Source organism: Mirounga leonina, unplaced genomic scaffold, assembly GCF_011800145.1.
Source record: "Mirounga leonina isolate KUSES-001 unplaced genomic scaffold, KU_Mleo_1.0 Mir_168, whole genome shotgun sequence".
In the NCBI taxonomy this organism is placed as follows: domain Eukaryota; kingdom Metazoa; phylum Chordata; class Mammalia; order Carnivora; family Phocidae; genus Mirounga; species Mirounga leonina.
Genome location: NW_023270426.1, coordinates 41150600 through 41168379, shown reverse-complemented (window position 1 = coordinate 41168379; position 17780 = coordinate 41150600). Strand labels below are relative to the sequence as shown.

The 17780-nt window shown below is 38.8% G+C and overlaps 1 protein-coding gene across 2 annotated transcripts in view; it reads right to left on the bottom strand.

The window, feature by feature from the left end:
• Positions 1–17780, bottom strand: part of MAST4 (microtubule associated serine/threonine kinase family member 4) — a 525778-nt gene that overhangs the window by 345451 nt on the left and 162547 nt on the right. For both annotated transcript variants that reach the window (XM_035014558.1, XM_035014559.1), the window contains exon 3: positions 13747–13871. In XM_035014558.1, the coding sequence (XP_034870449.1) occupies positions 13747–13871 (125 nt within the window). The remainder of the gene's footprint in view (positions 1–13746; positions 13872–17780) is intronic.

The window sequence follows — 17780 nt, the reverse complement described above, 5'->3', positions numbered from 1 at the left end:
AGACTATGCATGAAGACCAAGATCCTGGTAAGTGTTTGTATAATCTAATGAGGGAAATGAAAAAAAAAAAAAAAAAGTAGTTGGGGTTTCCTTTTTCTGGTTGCCCTTTACTTTTGTTTATTTGATGGTATCATCCCTAGAAGTTTATTTCATGTTGAAAATGCCAATTGACAGGGGCGTCTGAGTGGCTCAGTCAGTTAAGTGTGTGCCTTCGGCTCAGGTCATGGTCTTGGGGTCCTGGGATCAAGCCCCACATCGGGCTCCGTGCTCAGTGGGGAGTCTGCTTCTCCCTGTCCCTCTGACCCTTCCCCTGCTTGCGTGCATATTCTCTCTCTAAAATAAATAAATCTAAAAAAAAATGACAATTTACACTTTCTCTTAACTTTTAATTTCAAACAAACTTCATGTATTACAAATTATCCTAGAGAAAATAGAGTAGACCTGGAGTTACCTGAAAATAATCAGAGACAAACTTATCTTTACCAGGCCAGTTTCATCACTTCTTTAAATCATAAATTTCAGATAAGCATTCAGTAAAACTTATGTTCCCTGGTTTAATAAATATGTGAACTTAGGTACCAGTTAACATTATTGTGCTCTTCCGATGTGCTCCTTGATTCCAGCAACAACCACATAAGATGGACACTGTTAATATTCCCATTTTTCAGAGTCACAGGAAGGTTATGCTCCTTGGTCAAGGGGACACAACTATTAAGTAGTAAACTCTAGATTCCAACGTAGGCAGCCTGGCTCTGGAGCTCATGCTCTTAAACATTCAACTGCCTACAGTAATTAAATTCTAAATCAAGGGCTTATAAAAAACTAACACAATTTAGATAAAGGACACTGTAGTGCACAATCTCTCTAGGCAAGAGGAGAGGGGTGATCCAGGGTCTGTTCCATCCATAAACTTCTCCAATTCCAGAATTCATTTTCAGAAACAAGGCTCAGAGAGGTGCCATGGGCATACCCAACATAAGCTCATATTTCATTTAGTGGAAAGCCCATTCCATGAAATATTCTAGGCTCACATCTTTATCAGCTACAGATTAGTACCCTGGGCCTTTTAGGTAATCACACCATTTGGGGATGAAGAGGGAAGGAGGGGAAGGCAAGCAAAGAGACCCTTACAGTCCTATGTGACAAATGCTCTGGTGCAGATATGCATAACTGAAAGAAGACTGGGGTGGGGAGAGATGTCAAGGAGGGCTTCCTGGAAGAGAAAGTCCATGTGCTTAAGGATAGACCGGCAGTAGTCAGACAAAAAGAAGAAATATGCATGGAAGCACTTAAAGATGAAAACTCCATGACCTTCCATCACACAAATCTGTCAATGGAATGGATGTTTTCCAGAAAATAGAAGAAACAGAAAAGTTCCTTAAAGTTTAATGAGTTTTTAATCAGAGCTATATAAAAAGTGGACAAAATGATATCATTGATTCATATTATTTATGAGGCTAAAATCTATCACTACTTGTGTCTAGGAATAAAAAAAACAAAAACAAAAACAAAAAAACCCTGACATAAACTTACACAAACAATTGCTCTGAACAATCAAGTATTTAAGAGATCACAAATAGCCAAGTTAAAATTGCACATGCCCTATTCTTCCCTTAAAAATAAAGTCACACACACAAAAAAATTTTAAAAATAAATAAATAAATAAATAAAGTCACAGTATCAGTTCACAAAGAAAAGCTATAACTCAGTAAGGCATTATTACCATCTAGCCATGAATCCAACAAAAATGAAGACTTATTTCCTTTTGGCTAAAATCCCTGCAGATAATAGACTTTGCATCTGGGAGATCTCCTAAGTAAAAAGCACATTCTTCTTACAAACAGATGGTGGTGGTCTTGCAGGGTTTGCATTAAACCAGAAATCATTCTGTCACTGATAGTCATGAGCCTCTGGGTTTTCATGTGGTCCTTTGCCCTCCATGACTATTCTAGAAACATTATACTAAGAAAAAACATCGCTATTCACACCACACTGTCCACTTTTATCTACCACTCCCACCCATTCCACTATGTACGTAATTCCACTACACCTTGAAGTTTGCTTAAAGATACTTGCTAGAGATCTGTAGCCCATCTCATTCTTCTAGATCTATAAATTCTCACAGCTGCACACTATCCAACACATTGTTTCCTTCTATTTTGCTCTCTGATTTTTCACGTCTCATTTCAGCCAGCTTTGAAGCTCCTTTTAAAAAAGACTATGTGTCACATCTTTTTCATGTAAGGTTTTCTTCTAATATTTTTCTGAGTAGAGTTGACACACAATGTTACATTAGTTTCAGGTACATGAGATAGTGATTTAACTTCTCAATACATTATACTATGGCTCACCACAAATGTAGTGCCCATCAGTCACCACAAAACACGAATACCCTATTATCAACTATATTCCTATGCTCTGCCTTTTATTCCCATGACTTACTCATTCCATAACTAGAAGCCTGTATCCGCCACTCCCCTTCACCCATGTTGCCCCTCCCCCAACTCCCGGAACTCTGGTAACCATCACTTTGTTCTCTGTATTTATAAGTCTGATTCTGTTTTTTGTTTGTTTATTCATTTGTTCTGGTTTTTTTTTAGACTCCACAAATGACTACTTCACTTGTATAATACCCTCCAGGTCCATCCACACTGTCAAAATTGGGAAGATCTCACCTTTTTTATGGCTGAGTGTGTGTGTGGTGGGGGGTGCTTCTGGATCTTGGCTGTTGGTCGATAATGCTGCTATAAACATAGGGGTGGCATGGTATCTTTCTGAATTAGTGTTTTCATTTTCTTTGGATAAATACCCAGTAGTGGAATTACTGGATCATATGGTAGTTCTATTTTTAATTTTTTGAGGAACTTCCATACTGTTTTCCACAGTGGTTATACCAATTCCCACCAACAGAGCACGAGGGCTCTTTTTTCTCCACATCATCACCAATACGTTATTACCTTCCTGTGGTTTTGATTTTAGCCATTCTGTCAGGTGTGAGATGATCTCACTATAGTTTTGATTTGCATTTCCCTGATGACAAGTGATGATCTTGAGCATGTTTTCATGTGTCTGTTGGCCATCTGTGCATCTTCTTTGGAAAAATGTCTATTCAGGTCCTCTGCCCATTTCTAATCACAGTATTTGTATTGGTTTTGTTTTGTTGTTGTTTTGTTTGGTGTTAAGTTCTTAAGCATTTTGGATATTAACCCTTTAATGGATAATTTGCCAATATCTTTTCCAAGAAAAGAACCAAGAACCAAACTCAAATTTCTTTTGTTGATGGTTTCCTTCACTGTATAAAAGCTTTTTATTTTGATGTAGTCCCAATGGTTTATTTTTGCTTTTGTTTCCCTTGCCTCAGGAGACATATCTAGAAAATTGTTGCTATAGCCGATGTCAAAGACATTACTACCTGTGTTCTCTTCTGGAATTTTTATGGTTTGGGGTCTCACACTTAGGTCTTTAACCCACATTTAGGTCTTTAGCCCATTTTGAGTTTATTTTTGTGTATGGTGTAAGAAAGCTTTGATCCAGTTTCATTCTTTGGCACGTAGCTGTCGAGTTTTCCCAGCACCATTTGTTGAAGAGACTGTCTTTTCCCTGTTGTATATTCTTGCCTCTTTTGTCTTACATTAACTGACCAAAGAAGCATGGGTTTACTTCTGGGCTTTCTATTCTGTTCCATTCATCTATGTGTTCCACTTGTGTGCTGGTACCATATTATTTTGATTACTACAGTTTTGTAGTGTATCTTGAAATCTGGAATTGTCACACCTTCAGCTTTGTTCTTCTTTCTCAAGATTGCTTTGGTTATTTGGGGTGTTTTGTGATTCCATACGGATGTTAGTATAATTTGTTCTAGTTCTGTAAAAAAAAAAAAAAAAAAAAAAAAGCTGTTGGTATTCTGATAGGGATTGCACTGTATCTGTAGATTGCTTTGGGGAGTACAAACATTTTAACAATATTAATTCTTCCAATCCATTAAATATCTTTCCATTTGCTTATGTTGTCTTCAATTTCTTTCATCAATGTTTTATAGTTTTTACCTCTTTGGTTACATTTATTCCTAAGTATTTTGTTCTTCTTGGTGCAATTGTGAATGATATTGTTTTCTTAATTCCCCTTTCTGCTTTGTTAATAGGATATAAAAATGTTACCAACACCTGGGTATTAATTTTATATCCTGTAACTTTACTGAATTCATTTATTTCTTCTAACAGTTTCTTGGTGCAGTCTTTATAGAGTTTTCTATGCAATATCATGTCATCTGCAGACAGTGACAGTTTAACTTCTTCCTTAGCAATATGGATGACTTTTTTTTCCTGTCTGATTGTTGTAGCTAGGACTTTCAGTACCATGTTCAATAAAAGTGGTGAGAGTGGACATCCTTAACTTGTTCTTGCCCTTATAGCAAAAGCTCTCAAGTTTTTCATCATTAAGTATGATGTTGACTGTGGGTTTTTCATATATGGCCTTTATTATGTTGAAGTGTGTTCCCTCTAAACCCACTTTGCTGGAAGTTTTTTTTCTATTATCAACAGATGCTGAATTGTGTCAAATGCTTTTTCTGCATCTGTTGAGATGATCATATAATTTTTATCCTTTGTTTTGTTGATGTGATGTATCATGGTGATTGATTTGGGAATATTCAACCACCCTTGCATCCCAGGAATTAATCCTTTTAATGTATTGCTGAATGTGGTTCTTTTTTTTTTTTTTTAAGATTTATTTATTTATTTGACAGAGAGAGACACAGCGAGAGAGGGAACACAAGCAGGGGGAGCAGGAGAGGGAGAAGCAGGAAGCCCAATGCGGGGCTCGACCCCAGGACCCTGCGATCACGACCCGAGCCGAAAGCAGACGCCCAACAACTGAGCCACCCAGGTGCCCCTGCTCTTTTTTTTTTGAGGGTTTTTAGATCTGTGTTCATCAGGGATACTGGCCTATAGTTTTCTTCTTCTGTGGTGTCTTTGCCTGGTTCTGGTATCAGGGAAATGTTGGCCTCGTAGGATGTGTTTGGAAGCTTTCCTTCTTCTATTTTTTTATATAGGTTTTATTACTAATTGTACAATTGGAACTCCATTAATAGTCAATTAACTAATAAATAAATGTAATGAAATATACACAGATTCAGAATCCAATGCTAGATTGATACTTCAGGTGCCAATGGAATAAATGTACTCTCACCAATACTACTCATTCCACTAACCATGAAAGTCTATCTAGAAAAATACAGTAGGAAAAGTATCAAAACATGCAGGCTTTTCCAGAACCACGAAAACCAAAAGTTTCCTAAGAAGCCTATTAAATGATAATTTTTCATTTTTTTCCCAGAAAGGAAATGTTCCGTCCTCATACCCTCCCCCCGCCCCAAACCACTGTCTAATTACTATGGGCTCGCTGGCTTTTCCAGGGTGGCAGAATCCTTTTGACAATGAGACAGCAAATAACCAAGTGCTCACATTTTACCAGGGGAGCAAAAGGACAAGCTGCGTCACACCAGGGGTCCACGACTGTGCCACCTGTCCACCAGTGCACCAAGGGACACAGCCATGATGGCAGCTGCAACTGCTTTACCGCCTTTATGTGGATCGCCTCCTCAGACACAGAGGTCAGTCAAATCTTTGAGAGCCTAGCAGTTCAACTAGTCTGGGCTCCAGGAAGCAGAATGACAGGAGCCTCAGAAAACTCAAGGTTCTTTTAATTAAGACCTCCTAAACATTTATTACTGAACAACCATTATCTAAGTACTAAATACATATCAAGGAGTACCCTTGGTGCTAAAAAATCCAGTGGGGAATCAGACAGCTGAGGTGGCAAGACTTGGCATTCCCTGGATCATCTCATAATGCTTGGTGAACAGGTTGACCAGCTCCTAAACAGCTATCCCAGTTGGGTAAGAGGGTAATAAATGAAACCGAAGTTTTAACATACACATGCACTAATACACACACACACACACACACACACACATGGCGTCACTGCTGTAAATTCATTTAAATCCCCTCTATGATGATAACAGGGCATGCATTTCTACTCTTTAAATCCCCCAAGGTATTTATGGTCACCATTCATTCCACTTACACTCAAATGCCTTTGATAACAGCCAGTCCATACTTGACCAGTCTGTCTGGGCATCCCCAAACAGACAGCCACTTTGGCAGGTACCCCATCCTTCCCAGGAAGGACAACACATAAGTAAGGTAAGGACTATTTTTTCATCTTTGCAAATATCAGGAAGAGAAAGGGGAAGTTTTCAGTGACTACTTCTGGCTGCAATTTCATCTTAGAAAAAAATCCCCCCCTCCACCTGCGAAATACATAGTAGTTTTTCATTCATTAATAGACTGAATCACAATGAACTCCACATGTGTTTTTCTGCTAATTATTCTCACGGCATCTAAGCATGTTAGAATAAGGAGGCACATTTGGAATATCTCTTCACAGAGGCAGTAGTTGGGATTATGACAAGGATTTTATAGTTTGATTTTAATCTGATCTTTGATTTACAGACTCATGTTAAACCAGCTACTCTGTGGATGGGCCCAGGTGAGCCTATAATGAGATTTATCTTCATGGATTAGGACTGACCTATAATAATCTGCTCAGAGCTCCCTATGGCTATTCCAGCACTGAGTTATGAAAATTCATCCCTTCACTATAAATAGAACCTAGCTCAGAGGGTAATAACTAGGAGATGTATTACTCCTGGAGTACAAGCACTCTGGAGACTCTGATTATAATGTCCACAGCTGAAGGCACAATTTCACAATTGAGATGACTACTTTCCAGATGAAAAAAAATTCTGAACTACGGAATAATGCCTTCAGCTACATAACACTGTAATCACACTCAGGAGTTCTTATACCCCAAGAGCAACACAGGTTACCATCAGTTGGTATGGGAAGCTGATTTAGGGAATGGAAGGAAGAAGTTGCAGGAAGAAGCTTAGATAACCCTAACTTCCTATTTGCTTTATCCAGAGGCTTAGGTGTAATCAACACGTCCAATAACCTTACCAACTTCACTAAAAATCTAACAGATTTAAAGGAGTAAGTAATTATTTCACGTAATAAACTAGCAAAGTTGTTTTTTGTTTGTTTGTTTTTAAGAAGACAATATTGACTGCTGGCCACGGGGTAGTGAGATGCACTTTCTCAATATATGAATGTATAAATCTGAACAGCGTCTATAGAAACAGTATTTAGCAGAAGTACAGAGAACTTCCATAGTGCTCATATCTTTTGCCACAGTGATTCCACTCCAAGAAGTTACCCTAAAAACATAATTAGAGGTGAACAAGGAGTTATTAAAAGCCTGCTCATCACCATTATCTGCAATAGGAAAAACTTGGAAATGACCTAAAGGAAGAAATTTTGAGAAATCCACACATTGGAATATGCTGCAGTCTTTAAAATGAGTCACAAAGGCTAAGTAGAACGCGAACTCATAGTTGCATTCCACAACTTTTGTTAAGCCATTTATCCAAGGGCATTCAAATCGTTTCTACATCAATATTTAACGGATACTCTCTCAGAGTTAACTAATTGGACTTTGGCTCAGGTTTTTGTTTTGAGCTATAAGGCTAATGAAGTATTGATATAATATTAAATGACTGCAAATAAAGTCTGTACCCTAAATAAATGCTGACATGATGCCAGTGCATTCTGAATGAATTAAAAAGGAAAAATGCACTTTTGCATACATTTGGTGAATTCTCCCTGACTCTTCATAATGCATTTGTGCAAATGGAAAAGATGAATATTCATCAAGGCTCTTTGAATATATTACAGTTTAAATAATTTGGGTCTTAATATTTATAGTACATCATGAAACATAATTTTTTCATTAAAATAAATGGATACTATGTCAAAAGAGGGCGACTGAAGAAACATGAAATTACACCACTGAGTCTAATATTAAAAGTTGAAAAACATTATTTGAAAGCACTTCCCCCCCCCTTCAAAAATGTTAGCTATTCTAGAAAGTATATTCCAGTGTGTCAGGTTGGTGAGTACTGAGTCAAAATGAGGAAGCAAGCAATAAGCTGGTTGACCATCACACAGGAAGGACAAAAAAGGTTACACTACTGCTCCTAGCTGGTGATCTGAGAGAAAGGGCTCATTTCCCTCCCTTCTAATAATACCACCTCCGCTAAGCCTGACAACCCCGAGGAAACACTATTCTGATAAACACCAGGTACATCAACACCAGCATTTCCTAGGTAACAAGCACGGGGCAAAGGACTGCCCATGAGTTGGTTCATGTGATCCTCACAACAACCTTATGAGGTTACTACAACCATGACCCCTCTTCATAGATGAATAAACCAAGGCTTACACAGCAAGTAAGTGCTACAGAGTGGAGCTCATCTCTTAACCAGTTCGTTCCCTACCCCACAAATCTCTTTTTCCAACTTAACCACTATAGTTTAACTCTTGAATATAGTTTCCATAGTGAATTGGTCTCTGGCTTGAAGATTAGCTTATTGATTAGGCTAAACCTAAAACGTTAATCACAGATTAAAAATAAGCAAACAAAAAGAAACAAGAGTCCATTCTAGGGCCCTAGAAATGTATAGAAAGGAAATAACATTTGTTTATGCATTCATCAAGTCTTCAATGGGCACCTACTCTGTGTCAGCACTATTCTAGGCCCTGGGAAGACAGCAGGGAAAACAGGAAGAATCTCTCTACTGTCATGAATTTTTCATTAGAGTGATTAAGAGATACATAATAAAGTAATAAACTAAATTGTGTAGTATACTGAAAGGGGATAAAGCTATAGAGAAAAGCAGGGTGTACAGCCTGCAGTGTGGGGAGCAGTTTCAAACAAACGGTCAAGGAAGACCTCAACAAGAAAAAATGTGATATGGGGAGGTTCCCACACACCAAGCAGATGAAGCTCACGTTCCTAGTCAAAGAGAAAATTGGAGAAAAACACTGTCAACTAGTTTTCACTATGTTTCTGCCATCTATCCGTTCCTCCAAAGTACAAAAGAAGTGAGGATTTCATATGATGGCCACATATACTATTTTTAAACTTTAATCATCAAGGCTTACAACCTTATTTTCCTACAGAAAAATAAGTTACCACGGGTCCTGCTTTTGTCTCTTGAAATTTCCATCTTTCTTGCCAGAAAGCAGCATCTGTATAAATCCCCCTGCTTTTGACAACTCTGACTTCTTTGATAAACTACCCACGTGTGTGGGGAGGGACAGAAAGATGGGAGAAGCAAATGGAGAAATGAGTTTTCCCTTCTTCAGATTAATGTATATGAAATATACATCTGACACTTCATCAGCACTCCCGGCTGGTGTCCCAGCAGGCGGATACTGGCTGAGCATGGATTCTGTCAGCTACCAGGCTACTTAGGATGAATTGGCAACATGCCATTTATCTGAAATGCCCAATGTGTCTGGGAGAGGGAGCACAATGACATTTAGCATTGCCAAGGAAAACTAGATACTTCAGGCTAGGAATTAATCTCCTCCTTGAGAAGGTAGTTAGCATTACCCTCAAGCTTGCCTATGGCAGTTAAATCACTATAGGTCATGCATTTACTAATATTCATACCTACCAAACCACGAGGCCTTCATTTATATCTTACTAACATATGAATACCTCTCAGGTTGAGAGTCTGTACTTTTCTGAAATGTTTGTTGGTGTGTTGAACAGGAAATTCTGTTTTGTCAAGTGTAATGCTGTCATGTGGACATTTTGATTCCTGTTTTTCCAATTTTTCCACACATGAAGACACATATTGCTTCAGATTAGTTCTCCAATGAGCCAACAGAACATTTAAATCAACCTGACCACATCATGACTGCTTACAAGCATATTATTCGAATTTCCTTGAATGTGGACAGTGATCCTCTCTTCACTATTTTGTCACATTTTTTGAGCAGCCAATGTGGAACTACACGAGACTGGTTCATTACATGGACTTCATGGCTAATCACGAATTTAAGATACACACAGAACAAAAACAAAGAGGTTGTAGATGGATAGTCTTATTAGACCACCCATTACAGCACAGAGAATCACATCATCACTCTTGCCTTGCAAGTAGAGTCATCCGTCACTTTGTAGGAATAATTATTCATTCCATCAACAATATTTATTGAATACCTCCTATGTGCAAGGAGTTGTGCCAGGAGCAGTGAGGAGGACAAAGTCAGAGCAGACAGGAATTCTGCCCTCAAGGAGCTTGCAGTCTAGCAGAGGATATAAAGCACCCACACAAAGAACTACAACAAATGTGCACCAGGATAAACACTGTCAGGAGGAAGGGTGACTTACAGTTCTAAGACAGGGGCAATGGAGTTGAGAATAGTGGCCTGGAGAGAGAATCAGAGTGAAGCACTTTCTACGGTTCAGTGCACCACGTGACACATCACTTGTTTAGAAGGAAAAGGAAAAAAAAAAGGAGTTCTAAGAGGGCATTTCCATCTCTCAACCATCATTCTCTATCACTATAGAGATAGTTCATTGTAATCAGTAAGATAATTTAGATGTAATCCAATCCAAGAAACATGAAACAGATTAATGGTCTTCAAAGGGTACCAAAAGCAGAAAAAATCATTAGCCTGCACTGGGAGACATATTGAAATAAGCGATATGGCCCAGAAAGCTGGGCAGATAGCAGAACCATGAGGAAATCAAGATAGTGCTCTGCCTGGCAACTCTCCTCCAGCGGCTACAGCTCTTACTAGGAGAGAATGGGGGCGGGGGGCAGGGGGAGAAGACTTGGTCAAACAGTCTGCAAATAGTTCTCCTTCGACTACCATCAGGAAGTAATGAAGTCTCTGAAGGAAAGACATGGTGAGTTTTTCTGAAGTCTTTCTCTGAAGGAAAGACATGATGAGCCTTCACTGTCGAGTGAATGGTTAACTGCAGTCTGGCTTCCGTACTCAAGCTTACCCATAATATGTTACTAACAGAAGTAGTAATACTGCTAACATTTGAGACTTGTTATGTGCCAGGTGCTATTTTAAGTTGCTGCCTATGGGATTTCAGCACTTTCTCTAGTTTTGCTGTCAAGCAAATAGTATAAAAACTCACAGAACTGATAAGCTAATAATTAAACGACTCTTCGGTAAGAATTTCATCAGACATATTTTGAGGAGTACTCTTTCATGTTTTCTATTAATAGTTCTCTTTACCTTTTTATCTCATTCTCAAGTATTTAAGTCACCTGACATGTGTTTTACCAATGAATGAATCCATTTCCGAGTATGGGACGACCAGTATTAGATGAGATATATTCCTTTTAACAGCGTTGTTTTAATCAGAATCATTTACTTGGCAATCAACATACAGGATTACTATCTGAGTGTTAAGAGTAATTTTGCAGTGACCCAAAAAGCACTTGTTTAAAAAAAAAAATCACTAATTGTGAGGCATTTTCCTCTTTCCTTAAAAAGTAAATGCTTTCAGTAAAACAAGCTCTTGATAAAATTCCCCAAGAAGAAAAAGTAACATTGAACTTGGGGATGGGATGATGGCAAATGGTTTTCAATTAATTCTTTTTCTGTAGTTTCTAGTTTTAGTTGGGTAGACTTTCTAAACTGACCCCTTAAGCTTCTTTCCTACTTTTGTTCTTTCACTTTTGATTTAACTTTCTAGTTGGTAGGTTTCCCTGATTTCAGTTTCCTAAATTTTTTTTTTAAAGATTTTATTTATTTATTTGACACAGAGAGAGAGTACAAGCAGGGGGAGCGGCAGGCAGAAGCAGAGGGAGAAGCAAGCTCCCCGCAGAGCAGGGAGACCAACTCAGGCCCGATCCCAGGACCCTGGGATCATGACCCAAACCGAAGGGAGACACTCAACCTACTGAGCCACCCAGGCACCCCAAGTTTCCTAATTTTTTATGATTTTTTCATTTTGACTGTAACTATCATCATTTTAACTGTGCCTTTAAATATAAGTCCTAAAATTTTCATGAGAGGAAAAAGATGAACTTTGGTTCAGAGACCATAGTCAATTTTGAAGTCACAAAATATTCTGAAACTTTTTTAGGGATAATTATTCACTGTTTTCACAATCTTTATTATCCTAGAAGTAGAATCAGGGGATTCCAAAGTTGATTTCCAGAGACTGCTTAAATACCTTTTTTCATCTTGCAGGTGCAGCTGAGTTGATAAAATAGGAGAAACTAAGTGATTTGCCGAAGTTTATACAGCTATCTAGTGGCAAAAGTAAGACTAGAGTCCTGACCTAAATCAAATCTCTCTGCATTACTGAATGATTCTCAAATATCCAACTTAATTTATTACTAATGCATAAAATTATAAGGCACCATAATATATTATTTGCATCTCCATCAGTAAAAGATATTTAAAATCTACTCCCAAAACATACAACCCTACCACCAAAAATAACTTAAACAGAGACTTCTAGGCTGTGCCAAAGGATGAAGGAGAGAAGGAACAGGCCCAGGAGAAAACAAAATTCTAGGAAGCATCGGGGTTGAAAATCAAGATCAACACTGGAAGAAGTGAACAAGGAATGCAGGAGGCCAAGCTGCAAACAAATACATAAACACAGATGCCATGGGTCAACCAGTAAATGTGGAGAGAGTCCTGAGGTGGGGATAACGTGACCAGTTTCAATTACCACAAAAAAGAAGGGTCCAGGCCAGAATCATCAATGGAAAGGCAACCTAGGGGAAATTTCTGATGGGAAGAAATATGTTCACATGACCCAAAATTTATCTTCCCACAGAATGTTTACTGATGGTGAGATTAAAAGTCTAACTCCAGTGGAGACATCAACACCATGACTGTGTGTGCGCGTGTGTGTGTGTGTGGGGGGATTAACATCACAATGAGGGGCAGATGGACATAATGGGCCTGCAGAAGGCAAGCCCTGAAAGGACACGTCACCACCCATGTCCTATTCTGGTCTGGAATGCAAAATGTGAACTTCACAAAGAGGAAACATCAGACACATCAGGCACGTGTAATAGGAGAAACATTCCATTCTTTAAAAATGGGAAGGGGAGGATAGTCTTCAAAAATGTCTATGCCATAAAAGACAAAGTAAGGCTGTGGAAAAACTCCAGATTAATAGAGACAAAATAGACAGGACAATTAAATGCAATATATGACCCTAGACTGAATCCTACACTGGAGGAGAAATGCCACACAGGACACGATTGAGCCAATTGATAAAAATGAAATACAGAATGGAGAGTAGATAAAAGGCTTGTAGTCAACATAAATTTACCAACATTTCTGACTGTGATAACAAAAGGCCATGAGACACACCTTACTCTCAAATAGTTCAAGCAGTTATCTGAGTGTGTGTACATAGATACGTATATACACATATGTATATATCTACCTCAGCCTATATCCAAGGAGAGAGAAAAAGCAAATTTGGCAGGAAATTAATAGCTGGATCAATATGTTCTACATATTTTTCATATTCTTCCAACTTTTTGGTAGTCTGAAATTATTTTCAAATAAAGAAAATATTTAAGAAAAACTCAGATATTTTCATCTCTTTGGAGGGAAGAGAGGAGACAGTCAAGGTAACAGAAACACTACAGATTAGGGTGGGGGCGTGGAGAGGAGACTTGGAAAAAATTAGCACATTCAGTGCAAAAAATTTCACAGTGCTTCATGTTAAATGTGGATAAGTTCAAACCTAGTTAAACTCAATACACTTAAAATAGTCCCTAGGGCGGTGGGGAGATGAAACCACATCGAGGCACCACGGACACCGGCCGAGGACACTCACCAGGCTGGCGGTGAGCGAGGGTGCCGACTGGCCCAGGGCCTGGCTGCGCATACGCACGAGGTTGGATGTCTCCGTGGAGGCTGGCCAGGCCTGCCCTGCCACAGGGTTTGGAAGGAGGTACCTCCCTGTTGGGGTGAAAGAGAAGACAGTGTAAGTGGCAGGCAGAACATCAGCACTTCTGTGAGAATGGCAAATCCCTTCTTGGCCATTCCTTCTCTACTGCTTCTACCATACTCCTTACGTTTTTTCATCGCAACCAGAGGAATATTGTTTTAATTAAGTCAGGGGATCCAGTCCCTAGTTCTGACCCTGATTTCCCACATATACCCAAGGAAACCTCTTCAGCTCTGGCATCGGCAGCTTTCAGCAAGGGCAGGATCAAGTATCTTGTTACTTCTGCCTATTCCACAGGAACTTCTGGAGGATACATATAAATACACAAAGCATCCTCAGCATCATTGAAGTAAACCTGCACTTACAAATGGACTTTTTAAATATCTAATATGAAAAATGATCTCAAGATCAACTAGAAAAGAGTTGACAAAGTAGAGATCATGACCAACAAAAGGAAGAACTAGAATTCTGTCATGGTGAAATGGGGCTGCTGCCTCATTCTCAAAGCTTCGCTCTCTGAAGAACTGGTGGTCACCCAACCATGTCCACAGGACACACGTGGTATCCATTTGCATACATCAGGACATCAATGTCAGACTAGGTTCACGGAGCTATTTACGTCACCCTTGAACTCTAATGTATGTGTATATGCCTCTAACAGTCAAACAGGCGAACCAATTTGCATTACATTACTTCCTCACCACAAGGACTAAACTAGTTACCAAAGCACAGGAAGTAAGGTTCCTTGACTTCAGGGAGTTAGGATGGACATGAATATTCATGCAGCAATGGAGCTCAGCGAAAATAGAAAACATGTTTGATTTTCATGTGTTTCACACTAATACTAGCATAATGACTGGCCATAGCAGGTGCTCAGTAAGTATCCCATGAATGATTGAAGAACGAGTGGGCGCTTCTTCCCCCCCCCCCAAAAAAAAACACATTGGCAAAGAGAAAAGATGGCAGGCAACCCATAGAACCTCATTCAAGGTTGAGGGGGCGGGCGGCATCCAGCCACATTCCTCTCAGAAACATGAGGGATTGCAGCATGTGTGGCTGGGTGCCCTGTAGCAGAAGCAACATCTGGATTTTCCCCAGCAGGTCTGGTCCTTGTAAAAGAGCCTCACGCTCTTACTTCAGTCAACGAGCATATCCCACTGGTTAATAACTGTTGCCATGTATTAACTGATTTACTAGCAGTGTGCACGGTGACCCCTGGTACTATCAAAGTACAGGAGCGAGCTACAGCTCCCATCACTGTCCATGTGAAGAGGTCTAATGCTTTCATCCCAGTGCTTTCAGAAATTTGTATTTTAATTGCAAAGCAAACAATTACTTACTTCGTCAAAACTGCTCTTTCGTTATATTATACAGTGAAAGCACAGACTCCAGAGAAAATGAGATTTGCTTTTGAGATCTTCATCTTGCCTTGGTGACAAATGGGGAAGGAAGTTAGCCAACCTTTCCTGGCCTTGGTTTTTCCATCTTTAAAATGGGGAGAATGGGACTGTGTAAATTGTTGAGGGGATTAAAAGAATTTTCTAAGTAAAGCGCTGAGTAAATGTTAGCTACTTAGCCATAACAGTAGTAAAAATGGTAAGTATCTTTTTTCACTTAGGTTTGGTTACTTTTCACTCACAAGCAGGAAGTATAAACATATATATAAAGGAAAAAAGTCACCTACAATCACACTAAGGAAAACCACTATCAACATTTCAGTGATTTTCTACCAGGCTTTCTTCCTGTAACCTCTATTTTCTTGCAAAAATGGAATCATACTGATTTTTGTTACCTGCTCCCTCCAACCCCACAGAATAGATTATAACCTTTTCCAAACAAATACATATAGCAAATGCCAATTAATTGAAGCATAAACTCTATTACTGAAAATTCAAATGTAATTACTCTCTGTGATTCTGGTCACCACCTCAAAAACATTCAGCCCTATTTTTATGCAGGAAAGATCATAGAATTGGAAATCCAGAACTTTTTTTTTTCCTTGCCTTATTTTAAAACATCAACTAAAAGCTGGACTAAGAGGGGCTTTGGGCAATCTGCCCCCTTTAGATCCAAAAGCAGGACATTAATAAAGAAGGACAGGAAAACTATAGACTGCATTTAAGAAAACTAAAATCAATATTACATGAATAAATGATTTAACATAGAAATAACTGTCTTTGACGGACATCTGTTAAAAATATACCAACCAAGGGCGCCTGGGTGGCTCAGTTGGTTAAGCGACTGCCTTCAGCTCAGGTCATGATCCTGGAGTCCCGGGATCGAGTCCCGCATCGGGCTCCCTGCTCGGCAGGGAGTCTGCTTCTCCCTCTGACCCTCCCCCCTCTCATATGCTCTCTCTCATTCTCTCTCTCTCAAATAAATAAATAAATAAAATCTTTAAAAAAAAAAAAAAACCAACCTCCAGTGATCAGAATCCATAGATGATTTTTTCTTCTGATCCCTTCTATTTACTATATTTTGTGTTTTATATTTTCTTTGTTCATATTTCAGAAAGAAGTCTGACAGAAGGTACAGAGGCTGTGTGATGTCAAGGTTTACATCATGGAGAAAATCTACTTTGGCCTCACCACTATTCTGCCCCAGATGCTTCATTTTAAAGAAAACCAAGGGTAGATACAAAAACAGTTGAAGAATTTAATGTAGCAATGGAAAAATTTAGAGGGCAAACATTTCAGTTAACTGAATAATTTTATATATCAGTCCTTGTTTTTTCTTTTAGTAGAAAATAATTGTTAGAATATCTCCCCTATAAGCCCTCCTGAGGTGAATAAATAGGTATTTATTTCTTTATCCCTAGTACCAGGTACAGTACCTGGCCCTTAGTAAGTGCTCAATAAATGTTTGTTGCCTGAAAGGCAGTTAAACTACACTATTTGATCAATACTTGATCAAATATAAACAGAAAGAATAAAACTAAACAGATGATTTTCTTAAATTTCATTTGTAGCATAGCATAATAGCTAAAAATCTGTTGAGGTCTTACTATATGCCAGGCACTTCCAATATCTTAATGACCCTATGGTGTACTAGGTAATATTATCTCCATTATAGGGCATACAGCTATTAAGTCGTTAAGTTATTAAGTGGAGATAGATTAGAGAGAGAGAGAGAGAGAGAATCGCTGAGAAGATGGGAAATGGTAGCAGAATAGATTAAATGAGATAATGCACTTAGCACACTCAACCTGGGACATGGGAAACAGTCGATACGCTATCGCCACTCACATTATAACTTTTTAATTCTGTCAACGTCATCCCCATGTCCACCCTAGGAACAAAACAGGGCAATGTGTTCTTAGAACACAAAGGAAATAGAGAAAAATATTTAATAATATTAAAATAAAGACTAATATTTCTTTGTGGAAAGGATAAACAACAAATTCAGAATTATCGTTATCTCTGGCAGAGAAAATGGGGAATGGGCCTAGGGAAGAAAATGCTGTAATATTTTATTGTTTTAAAATCGTATGCAGGCAATAATGGGGTCTATGAGTCGAACGTAAAAGTTTAAAGAATTTAAGTTTTCACCTGTGGCTTTAATAAATTTAATATTAATACATCTGAAGAATGTGGCAAATATTAAGCTTAGCTAAAGCTGGCTGGTGGATATATGGGTTGTAGTGAATTATTCTCTATTAATTTCTGTATATGCTATTATATAATGTTGCTTTTAACAATTCCTATCAAAACATGTGCTCCATAATCTAATAATCTCCATAATCTAATCTGCTCCACCCAGCCAGGAGTACATTCCTTCCACCCTAAGGCCACATCAGGGAGGGATCTGCTGATGGTGGAAACTTTGCAGTGGGTCCGGGTAGGGAAGCAAGGAGCGGGAGGAGAGGTTCCATGAAGCACTGGAGCCAAAGGGAACCATGAAGACACTTACCATGGTCCTAG